We start from the raw sequence: 21,736 nt of genomic DNA on the forward strand, positions 1-21,736 counted from the left end.
CTAGACTGTGAGAGTTTTAGCTTACAATTGCGTTTTTCGACCATTTCGGTAGAGTCAAAGTTGACTGAACATGGTTTTTTTCTATTTATCGTAATTTATATGCAAATATTGTTGTATTCTACATGAAATTGCGCACATTTTCATATATAAAACTTTATGTAACAGCTAATTTAAAATGGTGCAAACATTACGACAATCGCACATATGATTTTTTCGGAAGAGTTACCGCGCGGATGTAAGGAAAATTTTTTTTTTTTTTTTCATAAATTCACCATAAATCGAAATATTGTGCTAGAGACTTCCAATTTGTTGCAAAATTAAGGTAAATAATTGAATATTACTAGAATATAAGAGTTTTAGCTTACAATTGCGTTTTTTGACCATTTCGGTAGAGTCAAAGTTGACTGAAGGTTGAAATTTTGGCACTTGTCGTTATTTATATGAAAATATTTCAAAATTGATAAAAGCTACAACCATGGGTTGTTTTCAGTTGTATTGTGCATGAAATTGCACACATTTCCATATATAAAACTTTATGTAACGGCTAATTTAAAATGGTGCAAACATTACGACAATCGCATGTATGATTTTTTCGGAAGAGTTACCGCGCGGACGTAAGGAAATTTTTTTTTCATAAATTCACCATAAATCGAAATATTGTGCTAGAGACTTCCAATTTGTTGCAAAATAAAGGTAAATGATTGATTATTACTAATATTTAAGAGTTTTAGCTTACAATTGCATTTTTCTACCATTTCGGTAGAGTCAAAGTTGACCAAAGGTTGAAATTTTGGCACTTATCGTTATTTACATGAAAATATCTCAAAACTGATAAAAGCTACAATCATGAGTATTTATTGTTCTATTCTACATGAAATTGCACACATTTCCATATATAAAACTTTATATAACGGCTAATTTAAAATGGTGCAAAAATTATGTCAAAGTGACAAAATAATTTCTGAGATGTGTCACTGATACTTTTTAGTGCGAGAAGAAAGAAATTCACATTTGCGCGCCTGCATAACGATTGTAAACAAAACAACACCTTGATCCGTGAACTCCCAGTATCCCCCAAGGCGTGTGATTCAAAAGTTTTCAGCTGGTAGGCTTCTAAGTATTTTTCTGTGAATTTTTTAAAAAACTTTTGTGTCGACGTAAAATACGTCCAATCGGCACCCGACAGACAATTTATCTCGACGTAAAATATGTCCAATAGGCGTTTAAGGGTTAACAAAACTGTAACACTTAAGTTTACTAAAAACTTAAAATTATTATTTTTTTTTTTTCTTTTTTTTTGATTTTTACATTAACTTTCTGTTTTTTCGTAGTATCAATTTGTTCTTCCTTTTTGCTTACTCCTACTAAAGGCCTCTTTAAAAAATAACTATCCAAGGAAGATTGCTTCTGCCTGCTTTTGACAATGTTCCTGAAACGACTCAGGCAAACGTCATCGAACTGTGCAAGCATACGACCTGTGTAAGCCTTTTCGGGGTGTCTCTTTTCTACAAATAATTGCACCTTATGAAAAGCAGCTAGAGCATCCTTAATTTCTGCCGTTGTCATAGAATCGTCGTCCTCCTCCTCGCCGCTGCTAGAGAACTCTTCTTGAACAACGTTATATTGCATGGCCTCCAACTCCTTCAGGTCATCCGTCGTAAGCTCCTCTTGGTGCTCTTCGAGAAGGTCATTGATGTCGTCCTCGTTGACGACCAGCCCCATGGACTTGCCGAGTGTATTGTGTGTGTGTGTCTATTAAATCTGGCGTCACTACATCTGGTTAATTGACAGTGCAACGATCTTGTCAAGATCTGGTTGCGAAACAGTTTCAGGATCGTCAACTGTTCCTGAATCTGCAACACCAGCTTCGCCCACATCGAATCCCTCGAAGTCTCGGGCGGATACGGCATCAGGTCAGAGTTTCCTCCACGAAGAATTCAAGGTTCGCCTCGAAACCTCCTGCCAAGCTTGGTCGATGAGTCAGATGCATATCACAACATCGAAATGCTCCTTCCAAAATTCACGCAAGGTGAGGTTTGTGGTATCGGTGATGTCGAAACATCTCTTGAAAAGATGTTTCGTATACAGCTTCCTGAAGTTCGATATCACTTGCTGGTCCATGGGCTGGAGGAGAGGGGTGGTGTTAGGCGGGAGATAAAGAACCTTGATAAACGAATACTCCGCTAGGGTATCTTCCTCGAGGCCAAGAGGGTGAGCAGGGGCATTGTCCAACAACAGCAGACATTTCTGAGGGAGGCGCTTCTCTTCCAAGAATTTCTTCACTGTCGGGCCGAAACACAGATTTACCCACTCCGTGAGCAAAAGTCACGTTACCCAGGCTTTCGCATTAGCCCTCCACATCGCTGGAAGCTTCTCCTTAAGCACTTTGTGGGCCTTGAAGGCTTGAGGAGTCTCGGAATGATAGACAAGTAGGGGCTTCACCTTGCAATCCCCACTGGCGTTGGAACAAAGTGCGAGCATAAGCCTGTCTTTCATAGGCTTATGCCCGGGTAGCTTCTTCTCTTCCTGCGTGATGTATGTCCGACGAGGCATTTTTTTTCCAAAAAAGGCCAGTCTCATCACAGTTGAAGACTTGCTGAGAACTGTAGCCTTCGTTGAGCATCATCTCGTCGAACGTCTTAGTAAAGGCTTCGGCCGCTTTCGTGTCCAAGCTGGCTGCCTCCCCATGCCGCACCACCGAATGGTTGCCAGTCTGTTTACGGAATTTTTCGAACCACCCATGAGAAGCCTTGAAGTCTGGGGTTGGCGTCGATGTCCCTTCTCCTCCGTCGTTTTCAGCCTGGGCATTCAAATCGCCAAAAATAGCGCTGGCCTTGTGGCAGATTGCCGTCTCGGTTATCGTATCGCCAGCAATTTCTTTGTCTTTTATCCAGACAATAAGCAGCCTTTCCATTTCATCGTGCACGTGGCTCCTCTTGCTGGACAAAATAGTCATGTCCTTGGAAGGTGTAGCTGCTTTGATGGCATCCTTCTGCTTAAGGATGGTGCCTATTGTTGATGGGTTTCGGCCTTATTCCTTGGCGATCACACTCAATCGCATACCAGCTTCATACTTTTTAATTATCTCCATCTTTGTCTCCAAAGAAAGCATCCTCTTCTTTCCATGAACTTCAAGTTTCTTGGGACCCATGACTACATATATACGTACTGTACGTAATTAAGTTATGTAGTATGTATACGTATGAAGTAAAGTTCTCACACAACACGATAAAGTAGTACTACAACGAAATCACTAACGAATTTACGTTAATAAACGAAATCGTATAGAACGAACAAATTCTGCGTGGTTACGATACCGATGATGCTGCGAAGTGGCCGAAGAAGCACGTCGCTACGTAGATGCACGATGGGAGAGATGCTGACCTATAGGAGAGCAGGATCTTATGGCGGTGACTAGCATCAGGAACCAATGGGAGAGTGGGAGGATGGTGGCGAATCTCGAACTTTACAGAAACAACCTTTCGTATCTTGAACAATTTTCGTATGTAAAGCCATAAAAATCTTTGTATTTGCTTTCGTATCTCGAGTTTTTCGTAAGTTGAGCCTTTCGTATGTTGAGGTACCACTGTATATGCCACTGGGGTCCTTAGATGTCCATCAAATTTATGCCACACTTTTTATGCTTGCAGAGCTGTTAACAGTTGAACAGAATTTCCAAATTGTTTTCCTCACAGCAGGATTGCCTGAAGTGTATTATTCCAAATTTTCCTCCTTTTCATTCCTGTTTCTCATTACATATTTCATTCATTTTTTAAATGTATTCTTTAATGTTGACTGAACTATTGATAAAGTAAGTTTTTAGTTGCTGGTTTATTGTTTTCAAATCCTTTTTGTAAGTAATAATCCAGTGTTCTTCAAGAACAAAGCTTCTTACACACTGGTTAAGGGTATTCATCGCTCAAGTAATGAGTATTAATTAGTTAATTGATAATTTTAATTAAGTATAAGCTTTTTGTGTATTGTATATTAATTTAGAATAAGAGGGTTGGATGATATTTGAACATTGAAAATCTTGAAAAGAAAAAATGAAAATTGTGACATTCCGATAGCAGGGTGTGGATTTAGGCATTGTGAATATAGAGTATTGTATTGAAATTGTTATAATTTCATAGTTATCAGGGAATTTTTACAATTACCACTAAAGCCTGGACATTATTGGGTAGATATAATACTGACAAGACTAGTCTATTTTAACATGTCTTTCCCACTAACAAGTACCTTGGCAGATGAGAGGGAAAGGAATTTACCAGGTAGAAAGCTTTTGAAGCATTGTATTTCTATTAGAACATAATAACATATTAAAAGGCTGCAGAAAAGGCATATATTCATAGAAAATTGGAAACAAGTGGATAAATGGAAGGAATAATTAAACAAAAACAATTGAAAGTTTGCAACTTGGTTTTGCATTTTTTGAACAGACTGTTGGAGGGGAAAGGCTTTGTATATATGTTTTGATTTTATTCTACTAAAAACATATGTTTCATATTGTTGTTTCATATTGTTCTTCAGTATTCCTTGAAGAATTTATAGTAATTTTTTTTTTTATACAACAAAAGGGACTCTGGTAGTTTTTTGACAGCGAGATTTCATGAGGAGTGAACCATGTTTTTTCATCTCAGTAGTATAGCTTTTCTTATCTGTTACTGTATAAAGCTAGCTGTAACTGTAATTTTGCTGTATTAAGTACAAAAAAATATTAGAAAGAACATATATAACTTGATAAAATTAGCAGGTATTTTTATGTGTGTCAGCCAAAAGGCCTTGCACAGGGTTAGAAATTTTCATTTTAACATCCTGTACTAGGTAAAGAAAATTGTTCATATAAGGTACAAACCCGAAGGTCTGTACGTAGGGGGAAATCCTTAAAGTTTGCCCTGTCTTGGAGTTTTGTTAATGTACATTTATCTTGCTTTGTGAGGGTTATGTGTACAAACAAAAGAAAATTTAGCAGGGAGCCATTTGGAATTGATTAAGTCATGCATTGCTAACAGTTTGCTAAATTACAGTAGTAGTAGTAGTTTGCACTGATGCCCAGTGAAGGTAGCCTAATCATACTAATAAAAATTGGACTTGATAGCTTAATATAACACATGCCCTTAATTTCCCCCGGCCTTATTTGTGGGTGTAATTTGAGGCAACAGAAATTTTTGCGAAGTCTGTAACTTGTCCTCCTTGGCCAACAGTCAACAGGGAATACAACAGGGAGCAACTGGTGCAGGCAGAAGGGAAGTAGCACTGATTGAGATGAGAGGTTTGGAGTTTTATCCTTATGAGGAACTTCATTTTGGCTGATTTCACTTAAAGTTGGCAATTTAATAGTAGAAGGGTGGAGAGCAGACCTTCCTGAAGGTGTGGTTAAAGGTTCATTAACTGTCATGAAGGGTAATCATTCTCACAAACTGGCACAGTGGCCATTTTTCTATGGTTATTTGTTGCAACCTGTGTTATCTCAAGATCAAAACCTTTCAAATATCATGGTAAATGTACAGATTCCTTTCGTAGATGAAAAGTTGGTAGTTCTAATGGCTGAATCATTGATATTTCTGTCTGGTTTAGCTAGCAATAGTGTTTTTATTTTTATTGCCATAAATTTATAGAGAAAGAAAGATATGTTTGAATGGACAGAATTTACTTTCGAAGGTACTATTCTATAACAGCCATTAGAATATGTCAGTAATCCAACTGGTAGTCACTGATAATTCACAATATTAAGGATACTAACTGTATTTGTGAAGTTTTGTATACAATGCACTAATATATAGTTAACAAATTTAACATACTCATGATAAATGCTCAAGATTTGTTTACAATAATGAATGATGTTCTTTAGGGTAGCAGATTACAGATGATATATGTAGAATATGCAAAGTTAAATTGTCATTCACACTACCAGTTGGCATAAACTGCCAGCTTGTGTCACTAATGCATCACTAAATCACACCTATTTAGCAGATGATGTTTGTTTTCAATTGAAAAATTTTGATGCAAGAAACTACATATCACAGTGTGCTGGATTGATTAATTTTCAAGTTTCAAAAGACCTGTACATATTAGTTGGTGGATCTGGCGTTATGCTTGGACTCCTCTACTCCTTTATTCCACATTGTTTAGATTTTAGTTTGCTGCTTGGTATTCCAAAGGCTTTAGTTTTACAATATTTTTTTTCTGTTTTTTTTGCAGGTAAAATCAGTATTATATTCTGGCATGTATGATGTGTGTCGATCCAATCCAAAAATGATTGTAAGTATTTTGGAGCTCTTGCACCACCAGAGTAAGCAGTACTTAGACACACGTCCAGTTGTCTTCAATCCTATTGATTTAAGGAAAATTGTTGTAGTTCAAGGAGATTCTGTACAACTAGTTGAACCTATGGGAGATCTTTTGTCAAGTATTGGTGCATGTAAGTTGTATCTTGAAAAGAAGAGAGCAGAAGGTGCTGATGAAGATGATGAGGAGGATGAAAGTGCTATTAGTGTTCTCAATGACATTTGTTCTCTCTTTGATCATGTTATTGAAAAACTTGCGGGATGTGGTTTAGATGACATTGGTTTTGATACTAATGGAGAATATTTACCCTCAACAACTGTTGGAGAAAAAAACATTGTTTGTGCCAAAGTAATGCTAAGTGTTTTTGACAGCTTAATTGAATATTCCTTCTGTCAGGGTGCAGCAACTTCTCAAGAAAGGATGCAGACAGTTATTTCGTTATTCAGGTCCCAAAAGAAGATTATAGACCTGGTCAAAGAGAAGAGCATCAAGCCTGCCAAAAAAGATGGAAAAAAAGGTAAAGGACGTAATCCCTGTAAGGCATCATTTAATTTTATAGGAAATTTGAGATTCTCTGTTACTGCAGAAATGTTGAGAGCATCTCTAAGTAATGATAATGAAAATGATCCTGCATGTGTTGAAATGCTTATGGGTTGCCATGATCTCCAAATGTATTTGTTGCATGTCATAGAGAACACACTGTCCTCAATAAAAGCCATGACCCTGTCTGAGAGAGAGAAGGTATTACCTCATCTGAAAATAGTTGCCAAAGTCTTGCTTCATGATTGCTCTGAAAACATTGCACCAGAAGACACGTCTGATGATCGGCATATACAAAGAGTACGGCAGTGTTTGCTTGTTCTGTCATCACTTATTAACATATTTTGTAAGTATTATGAGAGTAAATTAGAAGCTATACTGAAGGAAGTTAATGACAGAACTGATAATGTAGATGTCAATCGTCTCCTATACAAAATTTATAAAAAGTGTCAGAAGATGATATTGAAAATTTTGCATCATGAAGACAATGCTCCACTTCTGAAAGATGCTTGTACAGTTCTCCAGATTATGTTGACGGTGAGTCATCACATGGAACCCAACTCTGAGGAAATTATAGAAGCACAGAGTTGGATCCTACAACTGTGTAAGGATCAGGAACTTGAGCATGGCTCAGTTGCAGAGCCAATTGTTAATTTACTTTTATATCTTAGTGACCAGCTCAAAGCTAATCACACACTTGCTCGCAGCATTAGTAGAGAGCTACATCATAAGTTAGGTCATCTGGAGGAGGGTGTAAGTGTGGAAGAAATTGGAAAATTCAAAATAGTAACAGAAGGGTCATCATCATCTATTTTGTTAATCTTACTAAATTATGTGGACGATTCACTTAGTCTTGTAGAGTTGCTTATCAGTAAAATCAGAGCCTGTTTAGCAACGGAAGAAGAATGTAATGCAGATGAAGTGGAGAAATCCATTTGTTCAAAATTCACTGTTTCCATTCATGCAGTACATGAAGTTATCCAGTCAGCACTTCCCTTAGGGACAAGCACTGATAACACTTTGAAAGTTGTTACCAAACTGTATAATGGTTTGTCTCTGTATGTCAAGTACTATCTTGAATTGTACAAATCAAAGAGTTATCCACAGATTTCTGACAAGTTTGAAAGACTTGTTCTGACATCTGGGGAGATGCTATCTACGCCAATATATTCAACAATTACCTATATTGAGGGAGCACAGAAACAAGCTGGAAAGAAGAAAGAAGTATTAATATCAAGAACAATGAAGGAGTCCAAACTAATTCCTTCTCTGATTTATGCAATTGAACAATATGAGAAAAACTTAATTACACTTTCACGAAAATCAAAAGTCAATCTGATGGAAGGAATGAAGCTGAGCACTTCAAGAGACTTCAGGATTATGACATCAGCATTGGCAGAAGCTTTACAGAATACAAGTAGAAATGAAAATGATGAAGAGGAAGATGAAGCAGGTGTAGGGGAGGCTGAGGAAGAAAATATTCATGAAGAGAATGGGGACCAAGACGCAGAAAATAGGTATAGTGGTACTTCAGTTGGGGGAAAAGTTAAAGAAGAAGCTTCAAAAGGAATTAAGGGTAAAGGTCAAGGCCCTGTTAAAAAGACTTCTAAACGGAAGGAAGTTGGAGATGAAAATGACAGCAACTCACAGAACAGATTGAGTACTCCACCTCCCAAAAAACCAAAGGTAAATAAATCAAAACTTGGTAAGAAAAGATGAATAAGGGATTTATTCTTTGTAAGAGATAAACCTGCTACAATATTCTACTCATGAATGACTGAATACTTAGTCTACAGTGCTTCATATGTTCACTCTGTGGAAGTGTTATGCAGTCATTTTTTGTTTCTTTTTAGTCATCTAGCGAGAAAAAATGGAAGGCCTTTGTCAGTAGGTAATGTGTGCCTTTTCATCTACTAAAGACAAGATGAAATTTGGTTGGGAGGTTTTATTGTTGTGGTGTTTAGAAGAATTTAAGTTATATTAGTTAAGAAGGCAGATAATATTGAAATCTTGTTAAGGTAACATTCTCTGTATGAGATTTACATAAACTGATGGGGAATTTTTGCACTTCACTTTTTTGTGCTTCACTTTATTGCAGAGTTTTGTGGCACTTTATCACAGAGTTTTGTGGCACATGTTCACTTTTATGCGGGAACTTTCACCAATTTGTGAATTTTTCTTTGGACTGTATATCTAAAATTATGATTAATTTGCCCCCGCCCCCCAATAGAGCAACACTATGTATTCACTAGTTATAAGAATTTTGATTTAAGGGGTACAGGGTATTTGGCATTTGTAAGCATTTTAAAGGGGGATTTTGCATTTTTGCACATTTTTGCAGATTTTGCATTTCCTCAGTAGGTTCTGGAACCTATCCTTGTGAAAAGTGGGGAAGTACTGTATTTCAGGTTTCATCTACAATTTTGCCATACATCAGATTGTAACTTGTATTACAATGTCAGAATATTTGTTAATGATATTGCATTTTATTAAATCATTTAGCAAGTTATCTAATGCTCAAAAAGAGTATAAGAAAGCCTGCAAAATCATGTTTGCCTGCGTTTCTACATGTTCAGTTTTGACTTGAAGAGGCATTGTATGTCATATATAATTACAGTCTTTAATGAAGAATTTTTGTTTTATATAAAGATGTTTGAAGTTCCAGATGATTTTTGTGGGACTAGAATTTTTATTAAAATTGTTATGTGATTCACATATTTTCATTACAGAACTTAATTGACAAAATATATGAGATTGAGAAAAGAGAGTTTAAAAATTTTTCAGTAGAAAGAAAATTGTATTGGAGTTGTATTTGTTTTATGTAATTGACTTATTGATTCTTTCTATGATTATAATTTTTTTGTCTCATGGAGGTACTTCAGTCATTTCTCACTGGGTAACAGAAAATGACTTTGTTCATAAAATCAGAATAGGAATTGCTTTTCATGTGAGTATGCTCAGTAACGGACACTTTGTAAATGTGCTCAATAGCAGGAGCATACTCATGTTTGTCAAACTTTGGTGGTCTTTAAGAATTGATTGCCGTAATACATCTGTCACTACAGAAATGGAGATCAGGTACATTCTGTGGGATTAGTGCCTATGTATCTTTTTAGATCTTATTTTGTGTTTATAAGGTTTGCATATTTGTTGATGGGAATTGACTGCATAGTATATCGTGTCTTATGGACACACTGTTGAAAGTACTAAATGTTTTTTCAGTGTTCCTTCAACCCCAGCTGCGTTGCTGTCCTCCTTTTTAAGTGTGTTTTTTTTTATTTTTTTTTTATTTATTCTCTTTGTGCTCATCTTACTTATTGGTCCAACAACTTGTGGTCATCCATAGCATTATGGTTGAACTATTTTGAGACTAATAGTAACTTGAACATTGCTTTATATAATTAGTATTTGATTCACTTTGTCTGTGAAATTGATTGACAGATGTGCAAGATTACTGTTTATTTTTACTGTGGCAGAAGGGAATGCTTTATAACTGATGTATTTTCATTTTTTTAAATAGATGAAGACTTTACATACAGAAAGTTTGAGGATGTTGGATAAAAATACATGTGAAGGAAGCCTTCAAGAGAATTTATTTTTCTAATAAAGTTTCATAGTTTATCTGTATTTTAACTGATCATTGATTGGTTTAAAGTGTAATATGATACAAGAATGCTTTTATCTTAATTAGGAGTAAACGTTTATATTTTTCAGGGCACAGCTTACATTTTTATAATACTACTTAGTTATGGAAGACGATTGTTGTTTTGTTTTGGATAAGCTATCATATAACCAATCAAGTTTTGGCAAGAGGGATGAATTCAGTATCATATTTTGATATTGATGTTTGTGTGGCTATTTTATTGATTTCATACAGTTCTACAAGAAATGTTTCAAAAGGTTGATAAGTTAGTGCACTTAGAGTGACGAATAGAACACTTTGATTGGATCTGGTCTTATAATTTATGTGATTACAGTACCTAAGTGTCACTTTCAAAGCCACTTCAGTAAATTTCAAATAGAAATTTGAATGAGTTGTAGTGGTCATAATTATGACACTGAAATTGAGGATTTTTGTATTTTTAAATGTAAAAGATACTAAGGTATTTCATTACTAATTCAAGTAGTATATAATTTATGTGATAAAAATTCATTGAGCACCACATATTTTGAATTTGTTGCCACTCATGTCTGTCACTTTGTTCATTATTTTGCAAAAAAATTTGTATTATATATATTTTCACAAGTTTGATGAATCTTATATATCTTTAAGTAATTTTAGTCTGATAATGGGAATTTCTGGAAACCAAAAATATTCAAGAGACGCTGGCATGATCATTTGAACACTATAAGACCCCATCATGTCATATATTCATACAATAAAGAAATATTTTTATATATGTAACTTACCCAGTAATTACTTACCTAAGAGTTTCTATTCAACAGTGGTTCGAATTTTGAAATTAGCCATGCCTTAACTCCTATTGCTAGTGATAAGAATGTGAGTGTGTCTTCCCCCTTGCTTATTCTTGTTACTCCTGGATCTGTTTATTCTCAGAGACCATACAGTCCTTATCCTTGCTCCCACACTTCTGAACCTGATCGCTTCGCCAGCCTTGAAAGTAAGTTTGACCAGAGGTTGAATATAGTGGTTAATACACTGGCCCAAATAGGCACATCAATGCAAGTCCTTATGGACAAGTTTGAAAAAAAGTGAAAATGTTAGTGCAAGTGCAGTGAGAGTGGAGGAGGTGACTGCTCATCCCACTGATTCTCTTAGGCAAAGGCCACTGCCATACTTCCCTTTACTGGGAGAAGGCATACCGGAGGCCCAAGGGAGATCAGTTGGGTCTGCCCACAGGTAACTGACCTCTCAGTCCAACCTGTTGCGTCCCAGGTTGAGACAACGAGACAGCAGTTGGAAAGGCATCTCGGAAGTGAGTCGGCTTTTGCTTAAGTTTGGGAGACTCCTCTCCGAGCAAGAGGCATCTGTGGCGCTTTCTCAACAAATCGTGCCCCCTGAAGAGAAGGTCTTCTGTGAAGAATCTGTCTCTTCAGCTGCCTAGCAAAAGGTAGAGAGAACTTTTATTGAGCCCTCATCCTTCCTGTAGCAAGTAGGATGGTCCTGAACATTTTACACACCCCCTGATTGTCAAAGTAGGATGGCTAGACCCTCCTCTGGGCTAAGAAAATTCAAGATCCAGTTATTCTGCAAGATTGTGCTTTTCAGACCTGATTAATTTTCTCTCTCGTGCTGATAAGGCAGTAAGAGATGGATCGCAAGAGCTGGCCAGGCTGTATACTATGGGAGTGCTCAAGAAAAGAGAAATGTGGGTCTCTTTCACTTCCAAGGGTCTGACAGCCTCACAGAAGTGGCACTTCTGTTTTCTCCATTGAATAAACATTTATTTCCATAGGAAACTGATTGCTTCTCACCTAAATAAGAAATCTTCGAAGGATTTATTGACCCAATCTACCAATCGTCATAAAGATTGGCTGTCCGGCTCCATGAAATTGTCGTCTCCTCTTCAACCACGCCCATTTTGTGGCTCCAGGCAAAGATCATAGCTCTGTCTTAGGGGCACAATTAGATTCACCTCAAGTTATCAAGAAGACATCCTTGAAGTCAGCTTCTTGCAAGTGAGAGCCGTCTCCTCCATGTTCCAGTAGGGGCTAGGCTTCATTCATATGGCAAGAATGGAGCAAAAGAGGAACAGAGCAATGGGTAGTGAATGTGTTGAAGGATGGTTATTCAGTCCCCTTTAAGAAGAGACCTTCTTTGTCCAACACTCCTATCGTCTTGACAGCTTATTCTGTCGGCTTGGAAAGACATTCAGCCTTTACAAAGGGAATTGCTTCTCTCATCAGCAAGGGAGCCATAGAAACGTTAAAGAACACTGAATCAAAGGGCTTCTACAATGACCTCTTTGTAGTGCCGAAGACATTGGGAGGGTGGAGACCCATACTAGATGGGAGTGCTTTGAACATCTTTGTAGAGAAAACCAAGTTTTGCATGGAGACTATGCAGTCGGTTCTTGCATCTAACGGTCAAGGAGACTGGCTGGTCTCACTAGACATGCGAGATGTATACTTGCACGTTCTCATCCATGTAGATTCAAGGAAGTATCTCAGGTATTTATTGGCAGCCCCCATTTACCATTGGTATCGGTTATTGGCATTTCAGTTTTACTGCGCTTATTCAATATATTTGTAACTGGGTTTTACCATCTATAGGGTTTGTAGCACCATTGTCTGGTTATTGGTGGCTGAGGCTAAGTGCTGAGACTGCCTCATAAAATACAAACGTAACGAATATGCAAATATTCCGTGGCTCTTTTAAAAAATCCTTTACTTCGCTGTATCCAGTAATACAGTAGGGCCTCGATAATCGCGGGGGATAGGGCCCAGAACCCCCCGTGATAAGTAAATACCCGTGTTATCCTGGTACCCCCCCTAAAAATTGCTTTAAACTGCCTACTTTAATAATTAACCCACCCAAGACCACTATTTCAGTGTTTATAACTGCTTACTTCAGTTCAAGCACCAAATATGTCTTCAACTATCACCTTAAACTAAATTCAAGACAGTTTCAAAGTTATTCTTTCCTATCTTCAATTTCCCCTTCATCAGATCAGCAAACAAAAGTATATTACCTAACAATTCCTTTCTATTTTCATGATTTGGCTGCTGCACCAAACTAAAAGTACATAGTATATCTATTTTGTGAATGAACATATTTATGATAAAAAAAACATGATTTACTGTAAAGATTACAGCACCCAACTATAATATTAATGTATAAACAGCAAAATACAGCAATAAAAATCTATTTTTGTCTTTTGTTTACGTTTAGAATCAGCTGATGGACGTTTATTACCAAAAGAATTATTTTGGAAAACAATTTAGTTGCTAAAAGAAACAAGTTTAATCATGGAATTATTATTATTTTTAACTTTGTACATAATAGTTTATAATATGATACAGTAATTCTATATTCATGAGAGAGAGAAGAGAGAGAGACGAGAGAGAGAGAGAGAGAGAGAGAGAGAGAGCGGAGCTTGAGTTGAGAGAGCAGCTGATGAGAGAACGTTGATGCTTGAGAGAACAGCTTGGGACAAGAATACTGTTACTAGCTTAGAATAACATAATGAAATTTGTATTTTAAATATTTTATGGTGATAAGAAATGAAACATGGATAGTGATAAGATATTCTTTTGTATACTGTTATAATGTGATAATTATCGAGTCAACTATAAAAGTTGTATTGAAGCAGTTTCGTAAATCACAGAATAATAGATCAGTATTATGGTTTTTTTCTGTAAGTGATGAGAGAGAGAGAGAGAGAGATTTTGCTATTTACATTCATAGTATTTGAAAATTTGTAAATGAGTGTATCCTAAAAATGCATTTAGTCATGAAAAGAAGAAGAAAACACAATAATTAGTGAATCTTGCTTGTACCAACGAGACTAGGTTTGGTGACGTCACGGTGGTTATAGGTATTTTTTTCGTGAATGAATATACATTTATGATTAAAAAAATAGTTATATCCTTTACTGCTTAGAGTACCATACTGGAATATTAATGTAATTACATCAAAATAAAGTAATCATTGCATACTGTAAACATGTAAAGTGTATTTTTGTTTTTTGAAAAATACTTTCCCAAGGAATTATTCCTTGAAGAGGCTTTTTATTATGAAGATATGCCAATAATATATAAGATATGTGTTTTATTATGAATATATGACAATAATATTTAAGGTAAAAATGGTTTTATTACGTTTACGCTTCGTCGCCGATCACAAACAACAATACGATAATCTATGACAATTATCGTTTGTATGACTGCAGTGTTCAGAGAAGTTGATTACGTTATACCAAAACAATAATGAAGTTCGAATTGAAAATTAATGTTTTCCTAAATGTTATTACTACTGTAATTACACTACTACTATTAACATTTCTAAAAGGTTAAGAATGACTAAGGTGCTGTTAAGTGTAACTCAATGTTTACATTTCTGCTGGCCGTTCAACTACAAGTTGATGTCAATGATGTGGAATTATTCCGTGAATAGGCTATATATTATGAGGATATGCCAATAATATATAAGGTGAGAATGGTTTTTTTACCTTTATTGTCAGTTAATATCATAATGTGAATCTGTTCATGTATTTGCTGGTTATCGGAACCGGACGAGGCTTAGCCTACAACGGACAAGCCCTCGATGCTGTGATTCATACCAGTGATATAGATTGAGAAGTGGTCCAAGGAAAAACCCGTGATTAACTGAATCCGTGATTGCTGGTCCGCGACTAAGCGAGGACCCACTGTACTGTATATAGTCTCATATTACTATTGTATTATAAAATACCAACGAACTGATCATGTTTTGGTTTAGAAAAATCTGCTGAGAGCAGAGGTAAGATTATTTTGCCGTAGTCAACTCAATTCAGAGTGTTTTCTAGTTTCTATTTAGCATAAATTAATCTCTAGAAACTATTTACATTGGACAAGGTTATTTTTTGCGATGTGAAGTGTTTTTAAGTTGAAATATGACTTAAATATGTCTTATTTTGAACAAGATTAAGTTATGTTTTTCATTAATAGATAGTGTTGGGAGCATATTTTTTGTGTAAGGAATAACAGATTCCATTCACTATTTTCATCATATTTCATAATAATATGAGATTTACATATTTATTTTTTATTGGTGTGAAAACAGCAGTAAAATGTGTTCCTCCATGGCCAGTATTTTTTATTAAAATACTTTTTTCTCCACTATCATATGCAGTCGACCTTCATCCATGTTGCTGATGCATGATAATTTAGTCATTAGCAGTGTGAACATTTTTTTTCTCAGGTTCATCTACAACTGCAGCTTAAATTTAGTAGTACTATATTTCCTTGCCAATATTTTCTCCATATGCTATACTATTTCCTTGCCAATATTTTCTCCATATGCTATACTATTTCCTTGCCAATATTTTCTCCATATGCTATACTATTTCCTTGCCAATATTTTCTCCATATGCTATCTATTTCCTTTCCAATATTTTCTCCATATGCATCTATTTCCTTGCCAAATTTTTCATTTCTCCAGTTATGCTAATACTATTTCCTTCGCAATATTTTCTCCATATGCTATACTATTTCCTTGCCAATATTTTCTCCATAGCAAATAAAGGTATAGTAAAGGGATTTTGACAAAGGAAAAATCTATTTCTGGGCAGTGACCTGTGTCGCCCAGTGAAATGTTCCTATAGCCTTCATTTCTAAGGTATAAATATTGCTAAATATACAAGAGAAAAAAGCTACATGGATTATACCAGGATAAACCTGGTTCGCTCACCCCTATATAGGGTGTCTGTATAAAACTGGGGTGAGTGAAACCACTACCAGAGGTCCCCTGCCATTTAGTCTCTTCCTTTCTCAATTTCCCCCCGTTCCAAAGAGGAGCTGTACCAAAGCCATCTACTGCCCACTACTGCTACAACTAGCGCCTCGATCGTCATTCCTGTAAATAGCACCCAAGCTTGGGCCTATAGGGTGAGGAAACAAGGGGTGGGTTCACTTGGTGACACAGGTCACTGCCCAGAAATAGATTTTTCCTTTGTCAAAATCCCTTTTCTGGGCCTAACCTGTGTCGCTCCGTGAAATAGTAACAGAGAATAGGTCCCACAAGCTTGGATATAAAATCCACAAGGCTACTGGAAGGGAGAAATTAAACTCTTAAGGGGACCGTCCGCTATGGTGGATGACATGTCAACTTGAAAAAATAAAAAATCGAGTTATTACTTGTATCTATGCAGAAACATGCCGTGCATGCTTTCCAGAAGTTTCAGCCAATTATTTTCACAAATAATGAAGATATAGCGGTTTTTAAATGATGACGTCATCGTAACTGCGTCGTCTGTATGACTTGAGTTTGACAGAATCGTTTTTGCGTGTTTATTTTTGCATATATACAGCGATTTTTTAAGATTTTTTTTCGAAATTCTCATACATCTGGTAGCAATGAAAGGTACTGTGACACTGGGTGAGAAGCGAGCTGCTCAGAGCGGTTATTTATAGGCGAGAGCCGCGAGACTCGGAGAATGACTCAGTTACGCCACAGACGTCAAACCAGTTACACGCACTTAGGCACTTGCATTTGGTTACTAGCTATTTACGTTGTTTTTATAACTTCTTAGTGAACTTATAGCAATGCCGAAGTTACCTAAGATCAAGAAGGCTACTCAGCAACTATGGCTAGCAAAATTAGCGAAGGCCAGGAGTGTGCTGAAAGAAAAACATGAAAATTAATTGTTTTCAGCTGCCCTCATTGTCTCATGTCTCGCCCTCAACATCATTATCTGGTGTCACGCTGAGGGTATTAACACCACTTTTAGGGGTAGGACCACGATCCTTGATGTAGAAATCAACAATAAAAGTACAAATAAAGTAATTATAATAATGTTGTTTTGACTTTTATAAGAAAAAAGCGAAAATTTACATAACAAATCTTTGGGAGCTCATAACTCAAAAACATACTTATGCGCATGTCGGTAACCATTACTCGGTTATTTATTATCCAATTTTAGAGAGAAAGATATCATTGGAAAGAGGAATAAAAATCCCATAATTCTGTGTGACAGAATTTTTATTTCTTTTTTTTCTTTTTTTTTTTAGAATTTTTTGAGTGTCTAGACTAAAAAAAAAAAAAAAATTCATAAAAACATAAAAAATCAAAATTCTGTCACACAGAATTGTTCCGTATATAAAGAAGTTTTTATGGTATGATTTTCAATACAACAGATGTCATATTAGCGGAGAAAACTCTACCAATTTTTTTTTTTAAATCATGATTTTTGCTAATAAAACGAAAAGTTTTTGATCAAATGACCTGAAATTTTTATATGATGAAGGTATTATATATATCTAAGACATATATGAAAATTATGTATTTTGCGTAATAAATAAAAAAAATAGACATCATAGCGGACGGTCCCCTTAAAGTAATTCTCCCCTATTTTAATCATGTTTCCTTAAATCTAAAGTAAAGTTTTAACAAATATCTTAAGTCTAGGTCCTTACTCTATGAAGTATATGCAAATACCACAACCAAATTCTGGTAAGGCCAGGGTGATTACTACACCAAGTAATATAAGATATTACTACACCAAGTAATATAAGATATTTTACATATATGAATAATAGTTAAATATATACAGTACAAGAATGGTTCAATTGTGCAATCCAAGTGAAAAAACCGAGGTGAAAGCTAGGGACTATAAGCGAGGCAGGTAGGAGAGGAAGGGTTAAAAGAAAGACAAGATCTATTACGACTAGGTATTTCAACATGACTAGGCTGTGTCAGGGGAAACAATGTTCACTGCTGAATATTTAAGGGCCTCTAAGGATTTAAGGTAGTGGCGTTTAAATACTTTCGGTGATTCCCATCCCTCATTCTTTCTAAGGTCATCAAAGTTCATGTGGTGGAAGTAATTAATTGAGGTAGCTACTGCTCGGACATCATGTACATGGACTGATTCCGGGTTAGCCTGTTTAATAAAATACAGAATTTGTTGTCTAATTACTTTTAGTGAGATTGTTCCACCATTCTCTCTAATGAATAAAGGACCTGAAGTTTTATTGGAAGTTCTGTCTAAAAATGATCTCAATGTTTTGACTGGACAAAGGGATAGATCCTGTGGAAGTGGGACAATCTTCCAGGGGGACCACCTACTCTGAGGATCTTCGTTCTTAGCCAAGAATTTCCGGTCTGGGGATAATAGAACTTCTCCGGATGGAAGAAAGTCAACATGATTTGGTTCTCTAGAAAGAGCCGACAGTTCTGATATTCTAGCTCCTGAAGCTAGGCTTACTAGGAATAGAGTCTTCCTGAGAAGGGTTGTACATATAGGGACACGATTCATTGTCAGTGTCTGAAGCTAGTTTAACTACGTCATTTAGAAACCAGGAGACTGTATGAGGTCTGTCTGCTGGTCTTGATCTAGCACAAGCTCTCGGAATCGACGAAAAATACGAATCTGTTGAATTAATGTTGAAACCAAACTGGAATATTTTCCTCAAGGCAGATTTAGTTGTAGTAATAGTACTAGCTGCTAGGCCCTTCTCAAACAGGGTCCTAAAGAAAGTAACAGCCAGATTCGTAGTCATCGTCTTTACTTTTGAGTCTTTCAAGAAAGAGGCTAGCTTCTTTACCGTAGAATCATACTGCCTAAGCATTCCCGTTTGTCTGATTCTAGAAACAAGGTGTTAATAGGATCCATGTTGGCGTCTTTTTGCGCCATAAATTTCATGAAGTCCATAAAGTTAGGGCATTCTGAATCCTTGAGGAAGCGTACACAGTCTTCGTTTGTACTAATTGTGTTAGCCTCGGGTTGGGGATCCGTTGGGGACGGAGTCCCAATTCCCCTAGTAACGGGTACCAATTGCTCTTGGGCCAGTTGGGAGCTACCAGCGCAGTCCGACCTTTGAAGGATCTGAGTTTGTCCAGGACTTTCATTAGTAGATTTATTGGAGGAAATAGGTAAATCCTCTGCCAAATGTTCCAATCTATGGACATGGCGTCTGTAGCCTGGGCCATGGGGTCCAGATTGGGAGCCACATAGCACTGTAACTTGTGGTTGGATTCTGTGGCAATTAAGTCTACTTGGAGACCTGGACTCTGCTGACTGATCCATTTGAATGACATGTCGTCTAAGGACCATTCCGATTCCAGCGGAGTTGTCCTTGACAATGCATCTGCCACTACGTTCCTTACTTCTGCCAGGTGAGTTGCTGACAGATGCCACTGGTTCTTTGCTGCCAACGAAAAGATTGCTATCATGACATGATTTATGCAGTGGACTATTACTGCGCTGTCTAATACTAACCTGATATGGATCCTCCTCGCCGGAGAGAGTTTCCTTAGGGTTAGAAATACTGCCATGGCTTCTAAAACATTGATGTGAAGCTGGCGGAGTGCTAGTGACCAAGAGCCTTGAACCTTTTCGTATTGGTAGTATCCTCCCCAACCGCTTAGTGAGGCGTCCGTGTGGACCACTAAACTTGGTGGAGGGAACTGTAATAGTGTTGATTTTGCCAGGTTCCTGACTTCTGTCCATGGACGGAGTCTCTTCAGTAGTATCTGAGGGATGCAGGAAATTCTGTCTCGCAATTTCCTGTTCGCTCTGGTCCGCCAAACCCGGTTTATATCCTTCAGTTTGGCTTTTAATAGAACATCTGTTACTGAGGCGAATTGGAGTGAACCTAAGATTCTTTCTTGGTTCCTCCGGGACGTTTGTCTGCATTTGAGGAAGGGCCTCGTAGCCTTTGCTATTTCCCTTCGTTTCTCCGGTGGGATCGAAAGTTTGTGTGAATTGAGATCCCATTGTATTCCCAACCACTGAAACCGTGCTGCCGGAGTAAGTCAGGATTTCTTGTGGTTTATCTGGAATCCTAGGTATTCCAGAAAACTTATCACTTTGTGGGTTGCTCTGAGACATTCTTTGTCGTTTGTGGCCCAGATGAGCCAGTCATCTAGGTAGGCTACTATCATTATCCCTTGAGCTATCAGTTCTTGTACTACTGTTTCTGCAATCTTTGTAAATATTCTGGGCGCTATGTTGAGCCCGAAAGGCATTACTTTGAAGGCGTAAGCCTGTTTGCCTAGCCTGAAGCCTAAGAAGGGGCGGAAGTGCCTTGCTACCGGAACATGATAGCAAGCATCTGTAAGATCTAAAGAGGTGGTGACGGCCCCACGGGGAAGTAAGGTCCGTACCTGTGAAACGGTTAGCATATGGAACTTGTCGCATTGAATGTATGAGTTCAGATGAGACAAATCTAATATTATTCTTGGCTTGTTTGAGTCTTTCTTTGGAACGCTGAACAAGCGTCCTTGAAATTTTAATTATTTGCTCTTTGTAATTACCTTCTTTTGAAGGTCTCGGGTGTAATTTATTAGGTCCGTCGTTGGATGCTGATAAAAACTGGTTGATGGAGGAGGCCCTTTCTTCCAACTCCATCCCAGTCCCTTTGCTACTATGCTGTGCGCCCAAGTGCTGAATTTCCAGCGGTTCTTGAATAGGCACAGCCTCCCTCCTACCTGAGGAGTCTCACTGGTTAGCTGAGGGTCGGCTACCCCGGCTTCCTGTGAAGCCTCTGCCTCTGCCGGATGCTCTTCCGCCAGCTCTGCGGAAAGTTCCTCTGGTTCAACTACCTCTTGCAAACCTATTGTACCCATGAAAAACCCCTTGGTTCTCATAGGAGGCATTAAAGGCCGGGGAAGAGGTAAAAGTTGCCGAGCTTTGGGGCTGCTGAGAGGGTTGGGTGTGCAGCAGCACGAACTGTTGTTGAGGCTGAGCTTTCGAGGTGGAGGGTTGACTCAACTGGCCTACTCGAACAGCCTGGACCATTGTCTGGGGTTGGGCAGTCTGGAAGGGCTGAAACCTCCTTGCTCTCTTCTTGCCCCTGGGCTGTGTTCCAGAGGATTCGGACCTCCTCTTGGGGATCAGACCCCAGCGAACTTGCAAGCTCTGGTTGACTCTTGCAGCTTCACCCAGGACTCCGTTCACAACGGTCTCGGGGAACAGGTTCGCACCCCAGATCGAAGCTTTGATGAGCCTATTTGGCTCATGGCGAACGGAAGCATCGGCCAAGACGTGCTTTCTGCAGTTCCTCCTGGCTACTGCGAAGTCATACACATCATACTGTAAAGTGTGAAGTAATGACTTCGTCAGGATCTTGAACAATGGTTCATCCGTGTAGACCAGGGTCGTCATTTCCGCTATAGTGGCGGAATTGATGGACCTACATAGGCGACATCTGGCTTCATACTCCGCCTTCTTCAGCAGTGCCTCTGGGAGCCTGGGTAAGCGCTTGCTAAAGAGTGTTGTAGCACAGTCTTGGCCCAGCTTGCCTA

At 37.7% G+C, this 21,736-nt stretch overlaps 1 protein-coding gene across 1 annotated transcript in view; it reads left to right on the forward strand.

Annotated features, from left to right (window-relative positions):
* Positions 1-10,449, forward strand: part of LOC135219553 (Fanconi anemia group I protein-like) — a 258,047-nt gene extending 247,598 nt beyond the window's left edge. The window contains exon 11 of the mRNA XM_064256406.1: positions 6,202-10,449. Coding sequence (XP_064112476.1) covers positions 6,202-8,547 — 2,346 coding nt within the window. The 3' untranslated portion in view covers positions 8,548-10,449. The remainder of the gene's footprint in view (positions 1-6,201) is intronic.
* Positions 10,450-21,736: the final 11,287 nt, after the last annotated feature.

The sequence above is a fragment of the Macrobrachium nipponense genome, chromosome 1 (assembly GCF_015104395.2).
Source record: "Macrobrachium nipponense isolate FS-2020 chromosome 1, ASM1510439v2, whole genome shotgun sequence".
Classification (NCBI taxonomy): Eukaryota; Metazoa; Arthropoda; class Malacostraca; order Decapoda; family Palaemonidae; genus Macrobrachium; species Macrobrachium nipponense.